The 22318-nt window shown below is 41.4% G+C and overlaps 3 protein-coding genes and 1 non-coding gene across 4 annotated transcripts; 2 read left to right on the forward strand and 2 right to left on the reverse strand.

Annotated features, from left to right (window-relative positions):
• Positions 1–2052: 2052 nt before the first annotated feature.
• Positions 2053–2124, reverse strand: Trnat-cgu (transfer RNA threonine (anticodon CGU)). The gene has a single exon. It is a non-coding gene; the product is annotated as a tRNA-Thr (tRNA).
• A 3374-nt stretch (positions 2125–5498) lies between these two features.
• LOC139446830 (uncharacterized) lies at positions 5499–6912 on the reverse strand. Its single transcript, XM_071228173.1, has 3 exons — positions 6789–6912; positions 6488–6533; positions 5499–6144 (listed from the first exon to the last, which is right to left on the reverse strand). Exons 1-3 carry the CDS (start codon positions 6910–6912, stop codon positions 5499–5501), a joined length of 816 nt encoding a protein of 271 aa, XP_071084274.1.
• A 3731-nt stretch (positions 6913–10643) lies between these two features.
• Positions 10644–11834, forward strand: LOC139446838 (uncharacterized). The gene is made up of 3 exons (XM_071228183.1): positions 10644–10767; positions 10934–10979; positions 11189–11834. Exons 1-3 carry the CDS (start codon positions 10644–10646, stop codon positions 11832–11834), a joined length of 816 nt encoding a protein of 271 aa, XP_071084284.1.
• Positions 11835–17690: 5856 nt separating this feature from the next.
• On the forward strand, positions 17691–18919 carry LOC139446848 (uncharacterized). Its single transcript, XM_071228188.1, has 3 exons — positions 17691–17814; positions 17981–18026; positions 18343–18919. The coding sequence occupies exons 1-3, from the start codon at positions 17691–17693 to the stop codon at positions 18917–18919; spliced, it is 747 nt and encodes a 248-aa protein (XP_071084289.1).
• Positions 18920–22318: the final 3399 nt, after the last annotated feature.

The following is a 22318-nucleotide window of genomic DNA, read 5'->3' on the forward strand; positions in this document are numbered from 1 at the left end:
TGTATGCGATGGTCTGTAAATAATCGAATCTGGACCAGACAATTCAGTGATTGACATCATGAGCACCCAATTGGGATATGATGACATGCATCAACCAAGCCAGCAAGCCTGACCACCCGATCCCCATAGTCGCCTCTTACGACAAGCATAGTTGCCTAATACGGCAAGCATGGGTTACTGAAGACCTATTCTACCACGGATCTTCATGGGTGCAGTCATGTCCTGCTGGGGGGGTGGTGGTATTGGGTAACAGGTCTGTGTTGGTCAATGATCAATATTTTTTGTTTATAGGGGTACCAAATAGCACCAAAAATACTCCTAACAAAAAAAGACCAGTTCAACCATTTTGAGAGGTTCAACACTCCTTGCGAAATAAAATGTTGACAATTCGACATGTTGTAAATACAATGATGACGTCGTCAATCAAAATGGAACATATTTTGACAGGTTCAACATCCGTAACAGGTACTTGTCTCAACAAACCCCAAAACACCATATCCTCAAACAATAGTTGTCATGTTTAACAAATAAAACCCTGGATCACTGTTCAGTAATACATTATGAATGATGACATACACTCTCGACCTTGAAGATTCGTGATGGAACAACCATCAACCCATGCTTGCCATAAGAGGCGAATATCGGCATCGGGTGGTCAGGCTCGCTGACTTGGTTGATGCATGTCATTGTTCCCAAATGTGTGGATCGATGCTCATGATATTAATCACTGGATTGTCTGGTCCAGACTGGGTTATTCACAGACCACTGTCTTAAAGTTGGAATATTGCTGAGTGTGGCGTTAACCAACAACCAACCAACCAACCAACCACCCAACCAACATACACTTTCCACATAACAACATGACTAGCAATTTGATTCTGGGTTAGAATTGGATCCCAAGTATTAACCTATCATGACCTCGTCATAATTATGAGATGACTAATTAGGTCAGGCTTAGTTAACAGGATAAATGTGTGTCATTGTTCCCTGATGTGGATTAGGGCTGGGACGAGTCCAAATTTACTACCTGGGTACATACCCCCTATTACCTGACCCTACCCAGGTACCTGCTGTTGGTGTCAAGAGTTGGGTACAAAATGTCGGATTGGGAATAGTTTGACCATAGCCCTGACAAAATGTATTTAGATACACGTATAAAACGATCTGATCATGCATACATTGACTGAAGTTTTATCTTTATTCAAAACTCAAAAAGGTCAGAAGGAATCTGTGCATTGTCAGAAAGAACTGCGGACATTAGTAACATGTTGTGCAACCATAGAGATCTAGATAGTTTTTGTCATTAAACATATCACGTGACAAACCACGGGTCCGGGTAATCCTGTGGGTATCCAGATCCTCAGGACCCTCCCGACCCGAGTACCCGAGTTACCTGTCCCAGCCCTAGTGTGGATCAGTGCTCATAATACCAGTCACTGGATTGTCTGGTCCAGACATGATTGTTTACAGGCCACCTTCATTTAGCTGGAATATCGCTGAGTGAGGGTTAAACTGCAATGCTTAGAATGAGAATATGTGTGCATGTATTTGTTACTTCAAGGGGGACTAAAGAAGCCAGTTGGCTGTCTTTGGTAATTTTATTGGAATCACATCATCCAAATTTAAATACCTGCTGAGGTTTCATTGAATCCAACTCAAAATATTGAACCTGACATTAATACATCATCAAGACATACACTGAAAAACAGCACACAAAAATGGATGCTAGTCACTCTATAAACACAAAATCGTTCGTGAAATTTCACAATTTGAAAATAAAATTATAAAATATATTCATTATTTATATGGATAAATTATATTCAATTAATCAATTATTAAATTATTGTTTCAATATTTCTTTCTTTCATATGTGATTTATTCTATTTTTTTAATGGTTCTATCACCTGTGATTAACACCAGGTCTGGGTTTTTCACATCTGCACATGCTTAAATAGCTCCGGTTACATTTGGAGGGAGATCAATTTCCTGTTTCGATGAAAGAATATGTGAGCTGCGGACTTTGCATGAAAATAAAAACCCTCTTTCAAAAATAGCCCCGACAGGGGATCGAACCCTGGATCTTCGGTTTACGAGACCGACGCCTTACCACTTGGCCACCGAGGCTTGCCTGCCCGTGAGAGGAAATTCAATCTATTTATAACCGGTGGGGTCACTGTGACCTTGTAGCCTCACTTTGAAACATGGAGTGGCACAGGCACGACGTTTCCGATTTGGTCTGTTCGTGTCAGCCGAGATTTCGTGTCTCAGTGTTAAACTCAGACATTCCTTGCGTCACATATTTCGTCAATGTAGCTAGTAAACAACTGTATATGTTTTGTGGTATTTGTTATTCTCCAATCTATGCGATTTCAAAGTCCAAATTAGGAGGGGTGCCGATTCCCGCCAAATCATAAAAATTTGATTGTTGGTTTGCCTGTGCATGAAATTACTTCGTTTAGTTGCCGTACTGTGGTTATCAGTTCGATATTTGAACACACGAGTGTTCCCTAATATAAAGTAACACAAGGCTTTTGGTTATTACTGCGCTAAAGATATGTCACGATGCCTCCCACGGTCGAGATCTAGATTCTAGATCCAGCTACATTTCTCTTGATCTAGATTCTCGACAAAGTGATTTTTATTTTTCTTACAAATTTTGTTTAATGTCATAAGAGACCGATGACACATCTTTTATATACCGGATATATCATAAATGAGTTCAATTCGCAACACGCACAACTTGAGGCCAGCTGGCGCCTACAGACGCCCCGCCGATCGATGTTGAAGATTTAACGGGCGCTTCAGCAAGTGTATATAGACAGTGCTGTTTTTTGGCTTGCCACTCTGCAAGTTGTGTTCACAGATAACACAAGTAGATAAATACAAATAAATCATGAAATATTTTGTGGTAGCGTAATATTTATTGAAAACACCAAAATGAGTCAGTTTATATATTGCTGTAAATAAACATGTTTAAACGATCACCTATAACATCTCCAAATGTTTAAATGCCTATAAGCGTAAATATATTTAAATATTTCCAGATTTAATTTGTGCCAAGCATCAAACCTGACCATTTTCATTGTATGCAAATTAGAAAATATCAAGGTCATTTCTGCATGCTTACATATTTAAATAAGCACCCCAGTCATAAGAAAATGAATTGTATAATTGCATTTCTCTCTAATATTAATAGGCCAGTCTGCAGCAATCATACATGGATGGGTAGATATGGTCTTGCTCTGCGTCACTTTAACATTCCTCACCCAGGCGGGGTGGTATACACCGATATATATGGCGGGGTGGCATGTACCGATATATGGCGTGGTATATATACCGATATATGGTGGGGTTGTATATACCGATGTATGGCGGTGTGGTATATACCGATGTATGGCGGGGTGGTATATACCGATGTATGGCGGGGTGGTTTATACCGGTATATGGTCTCTGCAATTTCTTTTTAAAAACGTAGAGGGGCATTGGTCGAAATAAAACTATAATTTAAATCTTGATAAAAGATATTTTAAAATTAGTGTATTCGTAGGGTAAAGAGAAATGTTTGCCCAGTTTTACTAAATATTAAAGCAAATGTTTGATAGAAATATAAAGCGAGTGTCCTCGATTTAAATGGTCGTTAACCCAAACGTCTGACTAAGTAACTATGCTGGCATACCCGAGAAAAGCGTGAAATATACTTTATTATTTATTTAGAGATGAAATAATATATTTATCTGAAATATTAAATCGCTATTTCACACTGGTGAAAATAACACTTTTTGCTATATACTTATATACTTTCAGTCTGCCTAATTGACAGTGATTTTCAGACTTAGACATATAAGATAAGTGAGTAAATAATTAATAAAACATTGAACTTCGCATATGAAAATATCATTGTGCCTCAACATGTCCAAGTGTTCAGAACAAATCTTACAGCTGATGTTTGCAATGTCTTGAATTACATGGATTTGCCGACAAAGGGAATTTTGTTTGTGTAAGATTCAAGTCTCCGAACACCCCTGAGCGTTCACGTTACATTATAACTTTCATTGATTTTATAATCCGAATATTTCATAACAGTCCTGCATGGTAGCGACAAAGGTATGCTAAGGCACGCGTTAAATCTTGCATACCGTGCCCCTCTGTCGTTGTTATGGTGTTATCCATGGCCAGTGTTATAGTGTAGAACTAAGCGGGCACGAACTCGCATACGTTTTGTTTGACACTATACCAGCTTTATCACGGGAGCCTGGAAATAACCGAGCCTTGGTCAGACAAACCATTGGTTGACTTAATGAGAACGCGTTTACATCACGTACATGGCCACGTATACATCACGTATATGACCACGTATACATCACGTACATAGCATCGTATACATCACGTACATGGCCACGTATACATCACATACATAACCACGTTTACATCACGTACACAGCCACATTTACATCACGTACATAGCCACGTATACATCACGTACATAGCCACGTTTACATCACGTACATAGCCACGTATACATCACGTACACAGCCACGTATACATCACGTACATAGCCACGTATACATCACGTACACAGCCACGTTTACTTCACGTACACAGCCACATTTGCATCACGTACATAGCCACGTATACATCACGTACATAGCCACGTATACATCACGTACATAGCCACGTTTACATCACGTACATAGCCACGTAGACATGCACGTACATAGCCACGTTTACATACACGTACATTACCACGTATATTTTGCACGCCAAGTATATATTCACGTACGTATCCAAATATACAAGCACGTACACAACCACGTACACAGCCACGTGTACATTTTTTTATCTGATTATCGGACAGTAGTAGAAAGTACTTGACACATGCGTCGACCCTAGGCTGGAGCGCACGACCAATATGTTCATCAACTAGGTCAGACAATCTCGTGTGTATACATCAACCAGGTCAGACATGCTCGTCTGTGTACTTACACCAGGTCAGACAATCTCGTGTGTATACATCAACCAGGTCAGACAAACGCGTGTGTTTTCATCAACCAGGTCAAACAAGCTCGTCTGTGTACTTACACCAGGTCAGACAAGCTCGTGTGTGTGCATCAACCAGGTCAGACAATCTCGTGTGTGTACTTACACCAGGTCAGACAAGCTCGTGTGTGTGCATCAACCAGGTCAGACAATCTCGTGTGTGTACTTACACCAGGTCAGACAAGCTCGTGTGTGTGCATCAACCAGGTCAGACAATCTCGTCTGTGTACTTACACCAGGTCAGACAAGCTCGTGTGTGGACCTCAACCAGTCACTGTTAAGAGATAATCAGATTGACGTCCCCCATGCAAGTACGTAGTTTTAGACGTTGTAAATAATAACAAAAAGCAGTTTCTTCAGTGACATAATCGGCGATTATTTTATACACGGAATTACAAGAATCTATAATCAAAGAACACCAAACAGTTTATAAAGTTTGTTCCTTATGGCGAGGGTCGTAATTACATTTCGCGACGGACCTTTCCAACTGGCATTTCCTTTGTGAATCTCACAGAAAGGTTCCTGGAGGATCGGGTTGGTTTCTTTTCAGCATCATGTCCTCTTTTGCTGTCTTTCAGAATGGATCTTACACTGGAAGTGACCTTCAACTTGGTTTCATTTATATCTGTGGCCTTGGCCTTGGCCAAGTTGTCACCGGAAGCAGAGAAGTCTGTTTTGACATGTGAGATCCTGCTTCGAACCTTGTCCTTTGACTTTCCTGTGTAAGGTCTTCGAGCCTTCCTTGGTTGAACTGGAGGACTGACGCTGGAGGAACTGGTCCGCTTATTGGCAGGAGTGTGACAGGTCAGAAGGGCAGTCTGGCGCTGGAGAGCTGCCAGCTCTTCCTCCAGCTTCTTCCTCTGCTCCACCTCTGTCTGCTTCTCCTTCTCCCAGTCCCCCGCCAGTCCATCTAGCGTCTGCTTCAGTTCCTGGACCTCAGCCTGCGCCATTGTGTAACTGAGACGATAGTTGTAATACTCCAGCCTATAGTCCTGCCTCTCCGACTCAACTTTCAGCCTTAAGGCGTTCTCCTCCCGAAGTTGTCGGGCCTGTCGCTCGTTCTCCTCTCTCAGCTTCTGGTTCTCATTGAAAAGGTGATCGAGAAGACTGAAGAAGATATGTCGATATTTAAGATGTTTTGGCTTAAATTTCTATCTTTCACAAATACATTATATCTATACAATTATAATGAGATATATTTTTATAATTTCATCATTTAGTAGGATTTATTCCAATATTAGACACATTGCAACCAAATGACAGCTGGGTACATCCAGAATGGACATTGCTGCTCTACAAAAGCAGGGTAGTAACGGTAAACGCATATCATCTACGCTGTGCAACGTTATAGCTTTTGATCTGTCAGAGAATAAGATCAATCGGTTCTTGATTAAAATCGTCAGCTTATGTGATCTCACATCGAAGGAAAGTCATACTAAATCGTGCCTACCTTTCCTCCAAATCTCCGACTTGAGCTTTCAGGTCCATGTACTGAACTGGAAACAAAAACGATTAACATTTTATACAAACAATAGACTCTTTTCCATATTTTGAGGTAGGCTGACTGACATTTCCCTTAGGGTTTATATTTCCTATAGGAATACATGGACCTTGATCAGATCGGTACATCCATAGACTCCCATTGTAACTAACTGCTTCAATATTGTAATTTCTTCAAACACACAGATGGTGTTATTGTTTCGACTTCTATTTAGTTTGCATAGCACGCGGAAAATAGGAGACTATCCTACCAAGTAAATCTTGATGCAGTTCTGGCGTTCTTGGACTACGAGGGTTAGACTGACGCTCGTCCGCCTCGAGTATGGGGGAGAGTAGTTTCCTACTCTTCAGTCGTTCTTGTGGATACATCTTCATCTGTGGGATAAAAATACATCTAATATGAATTTAGGAATTTGAACATTTACATTGCAGACTGAGATTTGATCCACACAGAACTAATTTATCTATGACACAATAAATTGAAAGTGATCCAAATCTATAAAAAAAAATTCCGAAATTACATTGTAGACTAGGTGTTAATGAATACAAATGTAATTTACGGATAAACAAACGTAGAGTCGTGAAATATAGATGTGAAAGTTGGTTAACAAACAAAATCTATCAGAAAAAGTAATGGCTTACCTGATACTGAGATGAGGTGTAGACTTGTGCAAGTAGACACAGACCAGCAACAAATGTGAAGTTTTGCAGCAGCAACAGATGTACGTCTGAACACCACCAAGTTGTGTCGGCGACTGATTGGGAACCATCAACGTCGTCATGGAACCATTCTGTGACGTCATTTCCACTGTTTCTGTCTATGACGTCACTCATTGTTGAGGACGCATGGTGCAGTCGGGGTCCGTTTTCTCCATATCCACCATTACCTGCGCAGGTTGACACCAGGGCCCACTTGCACAAAGCGATCTTAGCGCTGGGACTATTTTGCAAGCCTAAGATAAAGTATGGGAGTTACGATCATCTTAGCGCTAAGATCGCTTTGTGCCAGTGGGCCCAGTATCAGCTTACATCAGTAGAAGGCTTGTAGGGAATGGAACATAGACTTGTATTGACATACCCCTATTGATATTGCAAAAAGGACATTCAAAGAAATGGGAAACAAAAAATGTCACATTTTTCTCCACACAGACAAATTTTATCTTTGTCACAAATGGTCCATGTTTTCCAGTTTTCCCCCAAAGTAAAGCTATATTGGAACGTGTTTAATATTGATTTTCTGAAGGATGAATCTGATTGAGATTTCCTCACTGATTTCGGAAGTCTGTTCTACATAAGTATTGTTATCGGCATGAAATAATGTTGGTTGGTTGGTTGGTTTGTTGTTTAACGCTGCACTCAGCAATATTCCAGCTATATGACGGCGGTCTGTAAATAATCGAGTCTTGACCAGACAATCCAGTGATTGATATCATGAGCATCGATCCACGCAATTGGGATCGATGACATGCATCAACCAAGTCAGCGAGCCTGACCACACGATCCTATTAGTCGCCTTTTACGACAAGCATAGTCGCCTTTTACGGCAAGCATGGGTTGCTGAAGATCTATTCTACCCCGGAATCTTCACGGGTATTGAGAGTTACGTAGGCTCGAACGTCACTGTTCATTCATAACTGCGAAATGCATATATATTAACTTCACAATACAGGTACAAACTTAAGATTCTAACTTAAAGCCATACAAGATATCGTTAAACTTCACAAGTTGCGGGGACACGGGTGGCCCAGTCTTCTAAGGGGCCGCAATTCGCTGTGCAGAGTTGCGTCCCTTGTGCACGCTAGAAACCTATGATTGTGTGTTCCAATCCCGGTTCGCTCCGATTATGTTTCTAGGTTTGACATCATCATACCCGTGCTCGTGGGTTTCACCGATGTGGTAAATGTCTGAGACCTGCATCACTTCGGGATTTCCTCCCAAATTAAGCTGACACGCCGTGATATAACTGGAATAATGTTAAACCCAACTCACTCACTCACTCACTCACTCACAAGCTGCATATACATAAGAGACACGAGCAATGCATTGCTTCATGAATCTACCAGTGTTACCACTGAATTGGAAACTTTGGTAAAACCTATTCCGCAGAATCGAGCAACATATTTTGAACACATTATCTCATATCAAAAAGCGTCAGTGTTAAAAAAAACCATCTGCCCGAAGGCCCGAGGCCGACAGATTTGTTCTCGGGCTGATAGTTTTAAATTTCAGCAGGCCCTTACGACCTGCAGTTTATTTAAGTAATTATTTATAAAGCATTATTTAAGTAATGTTATAAGCATAACTTTCATCTATAAACAGTAGGACTAGACCTTTCAAATGGTATAAGGCATGAAGTCAAAGAGATGCGTTACAAACTGATAATATCCTGATAAACGTAGGCTTTCTATCACCATGTTAAGACCTGCACCATGACTGTGAAATATTATAATATTAATTCTATGGGAAAAAAACCAATCTAGATATGTATACAAAAGCAAGTCTAGCTAGCTCTAGATAGCAACGGGAACATGATTTTGTGTAATATAAGATTTCATGGAGTAAACGTTTGTCTACGTCTCTTGGAATTCGGTGTGATAGCAGTAACATTTCTGGTTGACTCGTTGTGTTTTGTAATTTATATTGCAAGAGTAGGTCTCCCTGCTTCAGCTAAGATATTTGGGCCTACAGTTTTTCCACTGGGCCTACAGTTTTTCCACTGGGCCTACAGTTTTTCCACTGGGCCTACAGTTTTTCCACTTGGCCTACAGTTTTTTTAAGGCTCTCAGTTTACTCTGCTGAGATTTAGACACTGAGTATTAACTCGAGTTGAATGGCATGTTTATTACGACCTGGGCCCCGTTTCATAAAGTGATCGTACCGTTACGACTGTCGTAAGTCCATGTTAAACTAGGGGAGTTACGATAGTCGTAGCGTTACGGTCGCTTTGTGAAACTGGGCCATGGAGTGTTAGTTGAAACGTTAACGCACTAGAAGAGCTTCATGTAAATTTTCAAAGTAGGAAATTACCAGTGAGTATTGTTCATATGAACAGATTACTGACATATATTTGAAAATCATGGATTATCTTTTTAATCAACACGGGCTGTTACATGCAATATAACACAAAAGACACGGGCATAATATTATAACAACGCATAACATACTTCATCCGGTAATCAGTGGCGAGTGCACCTAACAAAAAGGGACATAACTCCGCAATGACTAATTTTAGTCCAGTGTAACCCAGCCGTGGATGATTGCGATTCATTTTCCATGTGTTTTGTTCACTTGTGATCTTAACTGCTCCACCTCGAGTATCAAACTGTAAAATAAACTATTATGAAATGTGACCGCGTGTTAGATGTGAGTGAAACACTTGGTATTTCTAAATGTATAGTAATCATGGAATTAAAGATGCATCCTGACGTCTTTGACTGCTTTGACAGGATAATTAATCTGGTTCCCGACTCTGTGCGTCTTCAACACTCACATTTTATATGTGTCGTGAAGAGACGGAGCCCAGCTTAGGCTTACATAAAGCTGTACCGTGCATGGTAAACACTGTCAGTGACGTCATAGACAGAAACAGTGGAAATGACGTCACAGAATGGTTCCATGACGACATTGATGGTTCCCACTCAGTCGCCGACACAACTTGGTGGTGTTCAGACGTACATCTGTTGCTGCTGCAAAACTTCACATTTGTTGCCGGTCTGTGTCTACTTGCACAAGTCTACACCTCATCTCAGTATTAGGTAAGCTATGTCAGTTTAACTCCTACAGTTGGTTTACTTTTACTGATAGCCTTTGTTTCCTAACCCTCGTTCACATCTATATTTCACGGCTCTGAAATTCTTTATCAGTAAATTACCTTTGTATTTATTGACACTCCGTCTCCAATGTAATTACGGAACTCAAATGTTTCTGTGTTTTTCTGATAGATTTTCACGCACAGCTGGCACGTGTAGATTGAATCACTTTGCCTATTTGTCTGATGTTTTAGTTATTGTTTTATCCATAACTTAGTTCTGTTTGGATCAAATCTCAGTCTGCAATGTAAATACTCAAATTCCTAAATTCAAATGTGATTATGTTTTTTCCCACAGATGAAGATGTATCCACAAGAACGACTGAAGAGGAGGAAACTACTCTCCCCCATACTCGAGGCGGACGAGCGTCAGTCTAACCCTCGTAATTCAAGAAGGCCAGAACTACATCAAGATTTACTTGGTAGGAAATCCTGAATTTATGATACAAAACAAATTAAATGCAAGATATCATTATTTGATGTGTTTGTTTGAAGCAATTACAGTTACATTCCAAGTATGTTTTGGTCTTTATATAACAGTGGAATCGAGTCGGGTGTTTGTACTTTTGTTTTTGTTTTCGTTTCCAGTTCAGTACATGGACCTGAAATCTCAAGTCGGAGATTTGGAGGAAAGGTAGGCACTGTTTCGTTCGATATTCATGAACGTTCTTTCGACGTGACAGGTCATAGAAACGACCATTTTAATTTAATCCAGAACCAACACAATCTTCTTCTCTGTCAGCCATGAGACTAATCGTATTAATCGTACTAATGTACATCTCATTCAAATATCGTAGATAAAATGACTTTGATAACCGATATCTTCTGAACTGTCTTTTTCAGTCTTCTCGATCACCTTTTCAATGAGAACCAGAAGCTGAGAGAGGAGAACGAGCGACAGGCCCGACAACTCCGGGAGGAGAACACCTTAAGGCTGAAAGTTGAGTCGGAGAGACAGGACTATAGATTGGAGTATTTCAACTATCGTCTCAGTTACACAATGGCGCAGGCTGAGCTCCAGGAACTCAAGCAGACGCTAGAGGGACTGGCGGGGGACTGGGAGAAGGAGAAGCAGACAGAGATGGAGCAGAGGAAGAAGCTGGAGGAAGAGCTAGCAGCTCTCCAGCGCCAGACTGCCCCTCTGACCTGTCACACTCCTGCCAATAAGCGGACCAGTTCCTCCAGCGTCAGTCCTCCAGTTCAACCAAGGAAGGCTCGAAGACCTTACACAGGAAAGTCAAAAGACAAAGTTCCAAGCAGGATCTCACAGGTGAAGACAGACTTCTCTGCTTCCGGTGACAATTTGGCCAAGGCCAAGGCCACATATAAGAATGAAACCAAGTTGAAGGCCACTCCTGGTGTAAGATCCATTCTGAAAGACACAAAGAGAGGACAGGATGCTGAAAAGAAGCCAACCCGATCCTCCAGGAACCTTTCTGTTAGATTCACAAAGGAAATGCCAGTTGGAAAGATCCGTCACGAAATGTAATTACGACCCTCGCCACAAGGAACAAACTTTATAAACAGTTTAATTGTTGGTTCTTTAATTCATATTGATTTCACACTCTTGTAATTCCGTGTGTAAAATAATCGCTGATTATCTTGTGCATGTGTCATTGTTTCTCTGTTAACATCTGGGTAATATATCACGTTACTGAAGAAACTGCTTTGTGTTTGTATTTACAACCTCATCAATTATGTGGGAAGTCAATGATCACCTCTTAACTCTGACCAGGATGATGCATGTCCGTCATGCCCCAAAGTCGTGGGTCGATGCTCACGCTTTCTACCACTGGTTTGCCTGATCCTGTGCACACACTGTCACGCTTCGCGGGAATAGATCACGATAGATCGGTATGGGGCGTTAATTTAGTTTGAAATTAACCTTAAATTTAATCTATGCATGGAGAAAATTGAATGTGTCTATATTCGCTATACAGAAATTTGTAGAAGAGATATGAAATGCCTTGTTGAAAGTTGATAAAAAAACTTTCCTATTTGCCTTTAGGTTAATATCGAACCCTTATGCTATATAGTCATACTTATTACCCACGTGGTGAAGATACAGGACTACTTTTTTCATTCATAAGATTTCGCGAGACGTCATTCATTTTGGGTTTAGTGAGTGAGTGAGTGAGTTTGATTTTACGCCGCTTTTAGCAATGTTCCAGCAATATAACGGCGGGGGACACCAGAAATGGGCTTCACACATTGTACCCATGTTGGGATTCGAACCCGAGTCTTCGGTGTGACGAGCGAACGCTTTAACCACTAGGCTACCCGACCGCCCCTTTTGTGTTTAGAATACAGTACCACATCTTCTCGTGAAGACGATCTCTGCCGTATGTCACGTGTCTCAAAGACAAGCAACTAGTTTTAAAGAACTCGCGACCTTCGTATTGTTAGCCCGATAGCTAACCGACTGAGCAACGTCCACAAGTGAAATTTACCTTGTCATGAATACGCCGTTACGGAACTGAACGAACATTTTTAGATGCAAGATATGTAAAATCAAAAATTATTTCTGGGGGATTCTTTGACGAAGAACTTGAAATCATTCGCGCATTCTGATTGGTTTGTTTTTTTCGCACATAACATTCATCGATAGAGTCTTCTTGGAGGTTACGGAAAGGGGCGAGTGGTGACGAATGTCGTGACTGTAGTCTACGGACACCTACGAGTGATCCCGATGCCATTTAGCACACTCGACCCATTCCGTAATCTACAAGAAACTGAGTGGTGAGGAATGAGCCGATATGGCGAGAACTCAAAACGGCTCTTGGCGTCAAACGTCAGACGTCGAACCTGCGGTTACGCATGAATGACATGGAATTTAATCAATCGTCGGGTGATTTTTGTGACAGAAAAGTGTGGTAGAGAATACTGTAAGGATAATGTGGATAATTGTTAGGAACGAGGGAGGCATAAGCATGGCTAGTGACGACACAAGGGTGGGTTCGCTTTTGAATCAGTACTTAATAAATGTAGCGTGTGTACAGTTTCCAGTAGCCAAAATATTCGACAGAAAACCATTTCATCCTTTTTTCTCGACGTTTTTGTGTGGAGAATATTAGGAGCATCTATAGAATCAATAATAGCCACTAAACGGGTACCGGAGCACCTTTAGAATACAGTACCCCAACTTCTCGTGAGAACGATCTCTGCCGAAAGTCACATGTCTCAAAGACAAGCAACTAGTTTTTGTGAGAATCGGTCGGACGCGAACCCGCGACCTTCGGATTGTTAGCCTGACAGTTTTCCGTCTGAGCTACGTCCACAAGCAACCAGTCTTTGTGAGAATCCGTCGGACGCGAACCCACGACCTTCGGATTGTTAGCTCGCCACTGAGCTGCGTCCCCACTGTGAAACAAAGTGCAAATTTACCTAGTCATGCCCATGACGTTACGGAACTGAACGAAAAGGGTCGAATAGGTGACGGACACTTACGAAGTTTACGGGTAGGCATGGTGTCTCGTGACTTTAGTCTACGGACACTTAGGAATGCATTCGTCACCACTCGCCCCTTTCCGTAGCCTGCAAGAAGACTCGTCCCCCTATTGATGAATGTTATGTGCGAACATACGACAAACCAATCAGAATGCGGGTACAATTTCAAGTTCTTCGTCAAAGAATCCATCAGAAATATTTTTTGATTTTACATATGTCTTGCGTCTAAAAATATACCCAAGACACAGTTATATGTGTTTAATCATAGTGTATAATTCCGCATGTCACGATGTGCTTTAAATTGCATTTGCAAGACATATAATGCATGGGGAAATATATGTGAACCGAGTTGACAATTGTTTTAGGTATGCCCGTTTGCGCTTAGACGGAACCCAGTCGCAAAAATGGCCACGAGAGGGGCACGAGTCGCTATTCGGCTTGTCCCGGAATAACACGAGTTGGTCACGAATGTTAGGAATGATACCGATGCCATTTGGCACACTCGTCCCATTCCGTAATCTACAAGATACCGTGTGGTGATGAATGAGCCGATATGGCGCGAACTGAAAACGGCTCCAGGTGATTTTTGTGACAGAAAAGTGTTGTGGGGAACACTGTAAGGATGATGTGGACAATAGTAAGGAACGAGGGAGGCACCCCGGCTTGTGTGAATGTTCCAGGACAGTTTCCAGTAGCCAAAATAGTCGACACAAAACCATTGCATCCTTTATACTCGACGTTTTTGTGTGAAGAATATAAGGAGCCTCTATAGAATCTATAACAGCCACTAAACGATTACCTAACCCTAATGTTTGTAAAGGGGATCCAAGGGCTAAGGATAGAGTTCGGGGTAACCTACCCTAACACTGGCGACATTTGGATGTATTCAGCGATATCCCTAATAAACTGCATTCTTGTGCATAATTACGAAAATTAATGAACCGGAAAAATAATATATGTATATTAGTTCCCATTTATAACCATTTTTAGCTGCTTGAATTACGAGAAATACGAAATAAAAAATAAATAAAAAATATAAGTGCTTTCGTAAACTAGCGCTTGTTCTAAAATGCGCCGCCGCAGGCTAAATATAGCAACATATATGTTTATATAGCATATAAACAAATATTCAAAACTCTCAACACCGCTAGGCGTATTCAATGACATAGAGATGATAGATCACTGGGAGGAGCTTATGCACACTCAATGAGCCCTGACGTCGCCGGTGTGACTGGCAACAAAATACTAAAAATTACGTAATAGGGTATTGTCACGTGTTTGAAAAGTTTGTGGTACTGTATTCTAAAGGTAGGGTCCCCATGAGCGTGACGCACCCGACCACTTTCGCAACTTTCAATTTGATTTAACGTAAAGGGATAAGCGTGGTGAAGTGAAGTCAGTTTAAACTATCTGGGCAGATATCTAGACTTACTTGGGATGTTCAGGCTCTGCCATCAGTGTCCCCTTCGAAGCGTATTTAGTGGCACTGTTTCGGGAGTTGTTTGTTCACGACCGTACGACCACATCACTCAAAGTGAACATTTCCGATACAAATCATTCGAAAACTCCACTGAAGTGTGCCTAAATATCTGATTATGTGGCCCAAAATATCCCAAATGTGAACAATAACATTCCCCATCTCCAGCGTAAAACGCTGTGAGTAGATCACGGTTGTCTTTTCTTGTTCCGGGTGTGACCTTGCCCTTCGTTCGAAGCTGTCACTGACATGCAAGCAGACCCGAGTTTGTTGATTTTCACGTCTTCAGTATATAGGGTGGTACAGTTGACATGAATGTCCATGGCGAACACTCTGATTTCCCTCTTCCAAAATGGTTCGGACATGATATAAATTCAGCTGATAGATCAAGGAAACCGAACCATTTTGAATGCACAGACGGGACCCCGGCAGTGCGAGTGACCTATCCTTGGTCCGATATTCAAAGCGCGGCGCTAATGTGACATTTCAAATTTTCTTATAAAGGTTTCCTGCGTACTAACGACATGACCCTTGAACCTTAAGTTGAAATTCTTCCAAAAGGATCTTGAGCGTCGGTGCTGATTTGTTTGCAAATACAACTGCAGGCGCATGTTGTTAATGCGTATACATAGAAATGTCAACATTGCCCATATATTGGGCATATATATCAATATTCATGCGCAACCAGATTTTGCAACCGGTTTCAGTTTGTTCTGTCAACGAACGAAAGTTGTTATGTATTTACACTTAAATATATATTCAACGTGGATCAGATACCATAGAAAGTCCACTCGTTTCATAAATCTCGTATCTAACGAGAATGAGTGTAGTATTCTCTATATATTTCTTCTTACCGAGTAATTAGCTCCAGGAAGCAATACGTTACATGTTCAATGAGAAAGAATAAACCCTGACACAAGGTAGGTAACTCTGTACCTCTTGTGCCTGTCATGCGTGGCTCTATTTCGGGCACAATGCAAAGAAGGAACATGAAATGTTGGAAACAGTATTTCGTTTCCCAAATTTCTTCTCCTTTTCCCCTCAAAATAGCATGACATTCCCTCGGACTAATAAGTTGGTTTCTACATAAATAGAAAATAATATATTAGTGTGACATAAGTGTCCCATGTCTGTCTGACATAAGTGTGTCCCCACAAATGTTGACTGTGAACAACTTACTGACATATATTTGAACGCTATGGATTTGTTTTGAATCAATACGGGCTGTTGTGTGTAATATAACACAAACAATATGAGAAAAAGACACGGACATAATATTTTTACGACGGATCAAAGGCTTGCTCTGGTATTCAGTGGAGAGTGCACCCAAACAAAAGGGACACAACTCCGCAGTGACTAATATCAGTCCAGTGTAACCATGATGTAATTTGTGGATGATAGCGATTCTTTTTCCAAGTGTGTAAGTGAGTGAGTGAGAATGGTTTTACGCAGCTTTTAGCAATATTCCAGCAATATCACGGCGGGGGTCACCAGAAATGAGCTTCTCACATTGTACCCATGTGGGGAACAGAACCCGGGCCTTCGGCGTGTCGAGCGAACGCTTTAACCACCAGGCTACCCGACCGCCCCATTTTCCAAGTGATTTGTTCACTTGTGATCTTAACTGTTCCACCTCGAGTATCGAACCGTGAACTATACTATTATAAAATATGGACGCGTATTAGATGTGAGTGAAACACTAGGTTTTCTAAATGTAAAGTAATTATGGAATTAAAGATGCATCCTGACGTCTTTTACTGCTTTGACAGGAGACTTAATCTGTGCGTCTTAAACACGCATAATGTGTTATGTGTCGTGAAGAGACGGAGCCCAGCTTACATAAAGCTGTACCGAGCATGGTAAACACTGTCAGTGACGTCATAGACAGAAACAGTGGAAATGACGTCACAGAATGGTTCCATGACGACATTGATGGTTCCCACTCAGTCGCCGACACAACTTGGTGGTGTTCAGACGTACATCTGTTGCTGGCAACTTGCTGCTGCAAAACTTCACATTTGTTGCTGGTCTGTGTCTACTTGCACAAGTCTACACCTCATCTCAGTATTAGGTAAGCAATGCCAGTCTAACTCCTACAGTTGGTTTACTTTTACTGATAGCCTTTGTTTCCTAACCCTCGTTGACATCTATATTCACTTGTCTGAAATTCGTTATCAGTAAATTACTTTTGTATTCATTAACACACAGTTTCCAATGTGATTAGGGAACTCAAATGTTTCTGTCTTTTTCTGAAAGATTTTCACGCACATATGTAACGTGTAGATTGAATCACTTTGCCTATTTGTCTGATGTTTTAGTTATTGTTTTGTCCATAAACTTGTTCTGTTTGGATCAAATCTCAGTCTGCAATGTAAATGCTCCAATTCCTAAATTCATATTAGATGTATTTTTATCCCACAGATGAAGATGTATCCACAAGAACGACTGAAGAGTCGGAAACTACTCTCCCCCATACTCGAGGCGGACGAGTGTCAGTCTGACCCACGAAGTTCAAGAACGCCAGAACTGCATCAAGATTTACTTGGTAGGAGATCCTGAATTTATAATACAAAACAAATTAAATGCAAGATAACATTACTTGATGTGTTTGTTTGAAGCAATTACAGTTACATTCCAAATATGTTTTGATCTTTATATAACAGTGGAATCGAGTCGGGTGTTTGTACTTTTGTTTTTGTTTTCGTTTCCAGTTCAGTACATGGACCTGAAATCTCAAGTCGGAGATTTGGAGGAAAGGTAGGCACAGTCTCGTTTAATATTCATGAACGTTCGTTTGGTGTGATAAGTCATAGAAATGAACATTTTAGTTTAATCTAGAACCGACACAATCTTCTTCTCTGTCAGTCACGAGACGAAATCGTAGCACATCTACCGTTACATTGTAGACCACGTGATGCCCATCCCTGATGCACACTGCCATGCAGGTGCAATGTGTCTAATGTTAGCGTACAAAATACAAAATAGAAAAATAAGAAATGTATACCTCATTTAAATATTGACAAAATGACTTTGAGAAACGATATCTTCTAAACTATCGACATGTCTTTTTCAGTCTTCTCGATCACCTTTTCAATGAGAACCAGAAGCTGAGAGAGGAGAACGAGCGACAGGCCCGACAACTGCGGGAGGAGAACGCCTTAAGGCTGAAAGTTGAGTCGGAGAGACAGGACTATAGGCTGGAGTATTACAACTATCGTCTCAGTTACACAATGGCGCAGGCTGAGGTCCAGGAACTGAAGCAGACGCTAGAGGGACTGGCGGGGGACTGGGAGAAGGAGAAGCAGACAGAGATGGAGCAGAAGAAGAAGCTGGAGGAAGAGCTGGCAGCTCTCCAGCGCCAGACTGCGCCTCTGACCTGTCACACTCCTGCCAATAAGCGAACCAGTTCCTCCAGCGTCAGTCCTCCAGTTCAACCAAGGAAGGCTCGAAGACCTTACACAGGAAAGTCAAAGGACAATGTTCCAAGCAGGATCTCACATGTGAAGACAGACTTCTCTGCTTCCGGTGACAACTTGGTGAAGGCCAAGGCCACAGATAAGAATGAAACCAAGTTGAAGGTCACTTCCAGTGTAAGATCCATTCTGAAAGACACAAAGAGAGGACAGGATGCTGAAAAGAAACCAACCTGATCCTCCAGGAACCTTTCTGTTAGATTCACAAAGGAAATGCCAGTTGGAAAGATCCGTCACGAAATGTAATTACGACCCTCGCCACAAGGAACAAACTTTATAAACAGTTTAATTGTTGGTTCTTTAATTCATATTGATTTTACACTCTTGTAATTCCGTGTGTAAAATAATCGCTGATTATGTTGTGCGTGTGTCATTGTTTCTCTGTTAACATCTGAGTAATATATCACGTTACTGAAGAAACTGCTTTGTGTTTGTATTTACAACCTCATCAATTATGTGGGAAGTCAATGATCACCTCTTAACTCTGACCAGGATGATGCATGTCCGTCGTGCCCCAAAGTCGTGGGTCGATGCTCACACTTTCTACCACTGGTTTGCCTGCTCCCGTGCACACACTGTCACGCTTCGCGGGAATAGATCACGATAGATCGGTATGGGGAGTTAAATTAGTTTGAAATTAACCTTAAATTTAATCTATGCATGGAGAAAATTGAATGTGTCTATTTTCTCTATACAGAAATTTGTAGAAGAGATATGAAATGCCTTGTTGAAAGTTGATAAAAAAAATCAAACACTTTCCTATTTGCCTTTAGGTTAATATCGAACCCTTATGCTAAATAGTCATATTTATTACCCACGTGGTGAAGATACAGGACTACTTTTTTCATTCATAAGATTTCGCGAGACGTCATTCATTTTGGGAGCAACTTTAGAATACAGTACCGCAGCTTCTCGTGTGGACGATCTCTGCCATATGTCACGTGTCTCAAATACAAGCAACTAGTTTTAAAGAACTCGCGACCTTCGGATTGTTAGACCGACAGCTAACCGAGTGAGCATTCACACAAGCCACTTTCACCGGCTACATTTTTTCAGTACTGATTCAAGTGTGAACTCACTGTTATGTCGTTACTAGCCATGCTCATGCCGCCCTCGTTCCTTACTATTATCCACATCATCAGTGTTCCCTACCACACTTTTCTGTTACAAAATCCACTCGACGAATTATTAAATGCCATGTCATTCATGCGTACTCGCGAGTGCGACGTCTGACGTCTGACGTCTGACGCCTGGAGCCGTTTTCAGTTCGCGCCATATCGGCTCATTCCTCACCACTCGGTATCTTGTTGATTACGGGATGAGACGAATGTGCCAAATGGCATCGGGATCATTCGTAAGTGTCCGTATACTAAAGTCACGAGACACCATGCCTACCCGTAACCTTCGTAAGTGTGCGTCACCTATTCGACCCCTTTCGTTCAGTTCCGCAACGTCGAAGGCATGACTAGGTAAATTTGTACTTAGTTTCACAGTGTGGACGTAGCTGTCGGTTAGCTGTCCGGCTAACAATCCGCGAGTTCGCGTCCGACGGATTCTCACAAAATCTGGTTGCTTGTCTTTCAGACATGTGACCTACGGCAGAGATCGTCCTCACGAGACGTTGTGGTACTGTATTCTAAAGGTGCTCCGGAGCCTCTATAGAATCTATAGAACAGCCACTAAACGAGTACCTAACCCTAATGATCGTAAAGGGGATCCAAGGGCTAAGGATAGAGTTCGAGGTAACCTACCCTAACACTGGCGACATTGGGATGTGTTCAGCGATATCCCTAATAAACTGCATTTTTGTGCATAATAATGAAAATTAATGAACCGGAAAAATAATATATGCATATTAGTTCCCATTTATAACCATTTTAGCTACTTGAATTACGAGAAATACGAAATAAAAAATAAATAAAAAATAAAAGTGCTTTCGTAAACTAGCGCTTGCTGTAAAATGCGCCGCCGCAGGCTATATTTAGTAAACAAATATTCACAATTCTCAACACCGCTGGGCGTATTCAATGACATTGCGTGTAGAGATGATAGATCCCTGGGAGGAGCTTATGCACACTCAATGAGTCCTGACGTCGCCGGTGACTGGCAACAAAATACTAAAAATTACGTCATAGGGTATAGTCACGTGTTTGAAAAGTTTGTGGTACTGTAGGGTCCCCATGAGCGTGACGCAGCCGACCACTTTCGCAACTTTCAATTTGATTTAACGTAAAGGGATAAGCGTAGTGAAGTGAAGTCAGTTTAAACTATCTGGGCAGATATCTAGACTTACTTGGGATGTTCAGGCTCTGCCATCAGTGTCAAATTCGAAGCGTATTTTGTGGCACTGTTTCGGGAGTTGTTTGTTCACGACTGTACGACCACATCACTCAAAGTGAACATTTCCGATACAAATCATTCGAAAACTCCACAGAAGTGTGCCTGATTTCTGATTATGTGGCCCAAAATATCCCAAATATGATCAATAACATTCCCCATCTCCAGCGTAAAACGCTGTGAGTAGATCACGGTTGTCTTTTCTTATTCCGGGAGTGACCTTGCCCTTCGTTCGAAGCTGTCACTGACATGCAAGCAGACCCGAGTTTGTTGATTTTCACGTCTTCAGTTATAGGGTGGTACAGTTAACATGAATGTCTTTGGCGAACACTCTGATTTCCCTCTTCCAAAATGGTACGGACATGATATAGATTCAGCTGATAGATCAAGGACGCCGAACCATTTTGAATGCACAGACGGGACCCCGGCAGTGCGAGTGACCTATCCTTGGTCCGATATTCAAAGCGCGGCGCTAATGTGACATTTCAAATTTTCTTATAAGGTGTCCTGCGTACTAACAACATAAATGTTGAATTACCTTAACTTGAAGAAATTCTTCCAAAAAGGATCTTGAGCGTCGGTGCTGTTTCGTTTGCAAACACAAATGCAGGCGCATGTTGTTAATGCGTGTACATAGAAATGTCAACATTGCCCATATTTGGGCATGTATCAATATTCATGCGCAACCAGATTTTGCAACCGGTTTCAGTTTGGTCTGTCAACGAACGAAAGTTGTTATGTATTTACACTTAATATATATTGAACGTGGATCAGATACCATAGAAAGTCCACTCGTTTCGAAAAAATGGTATCTAACGAGAATGAGCGTAGTATTCTCTATATATTTCTTCTTACCGAGTTCAATGAGAAAGAATACACCCTGACACAAGGTAGGTAACTGTACCTCTTGTGCCGGTCATGCGTGGCTCTATTTCGGGCACAATGCAAAGAAGGAACATGAAATGTTGGAAACATTATTTCGTTCCCCAAATGTCTTCTTTTTCCCCCCTCAAAATAGCATGACATTCCATCGGACTAATAAGTTGCTTTCTACATAAATAGAAAATAATATATTAGATATTATACTCTGTGTCGCCAGTCTGTCCGGCATAAGCGTGTCCCAAGTTTGTCTGACTTGAGTGTGTCCCCAGTCTGTGTGTCATCAGCGTGTCCCCAGTTTGTCTGACATAAGCGTGTCCCCAGTTTGTCTGACATAAGTGTGTCCCCAGTTTGTCTGAC

Source organism: Haliotis cracherodii, unplaced genomic scaffold (assembly GCF_022045235.1).
Source record: "Haliotis cracherodii isolate W230 unplaced genomic scaffold, xgHalCrac1.p SCAF_10, whole genome shotgun sequence".
Lineage (NCBI taxonomy): Eukaryota > Metazoa > Mollusca > Gastropoda > Lepetellida > Haliotidae > Haliotis > Haliotis cracherodii.

What these genes read in the sequence shown, in the direction of transcription:
- LOC139446830 (XM_071228173.1), bottom strand. Translation starts at nt 6,912, where the DNA reads ATGAAGATGTATCCACAAGAACGACTGAAGAGTAGGAAACTACTCTCC. An exon ending in ACTGCATCAAGATTTACTTG is followed by an intron (nt 6,534 to 6,788) that starts GTAGGATAGTCT and finishes TTTTGTTTCCAG; the next exon opens with TTCAGTACATGGACCTGAAA. An exon ending in GTCGGAGATTTGGAGGAAAG is followed by an intron (nt 6,145 to 6,487) that starts GTAGGCACGATT and finishes TATCTTCTTCAG; the next exon opens with TCTTCTCGATCACCTTTTCA.
- LOC139446838 (XM_071228183.1), top strand. Translation starts at nt 10,644, where the DNA reads ATGAAGATGTATCCACAAGAACGACTGAAGAGGAGGAAACTACTCTCC. An exon ending in ACTACATCAAGATTTACTTG is followed by an intron (nt 10,768 to 10,933) that starts GTAGGAAATCCT and finishes TTTCGTTTCCAG; the next exon opens with TTCAGTACATGGACCTGAAA. An exon ending in GTCGGAGATTTGGAGGAAAG is followed by an intron (nt 10,980 to 11,188) that starts GTAGGCACTGTT and finishes TGTCTTTTTCAG; the next exon opens with TCTTCTCGATCACCTTTTCA.
- LOC139446848 (XM_071228188.1), top strand. Translation starts at nt 17,691, where the DNA reads ATGAAGATGTATCCACAAGAACGACTGAAGAGTCGGAAACTACTCTCC. An exon ending in ACTGCATCAAGATTTACTTG is followed by an intron (nt 17,815 to 17,980) that starts GTAGGAGATCCT and finishes TTTCGTTTCCAG; the next exon opens with TTCAGTACATGGACCTGAAA. An exon ending in GTCGGAGATTTGGAGGAAAG is followed by an intron (nt 18,027 to 18,342) that starts GTAGGCACAGTC and finishes TGTCTTTTTCAG; the next exon opens with TCTTCTCGATCACCTTTTCA.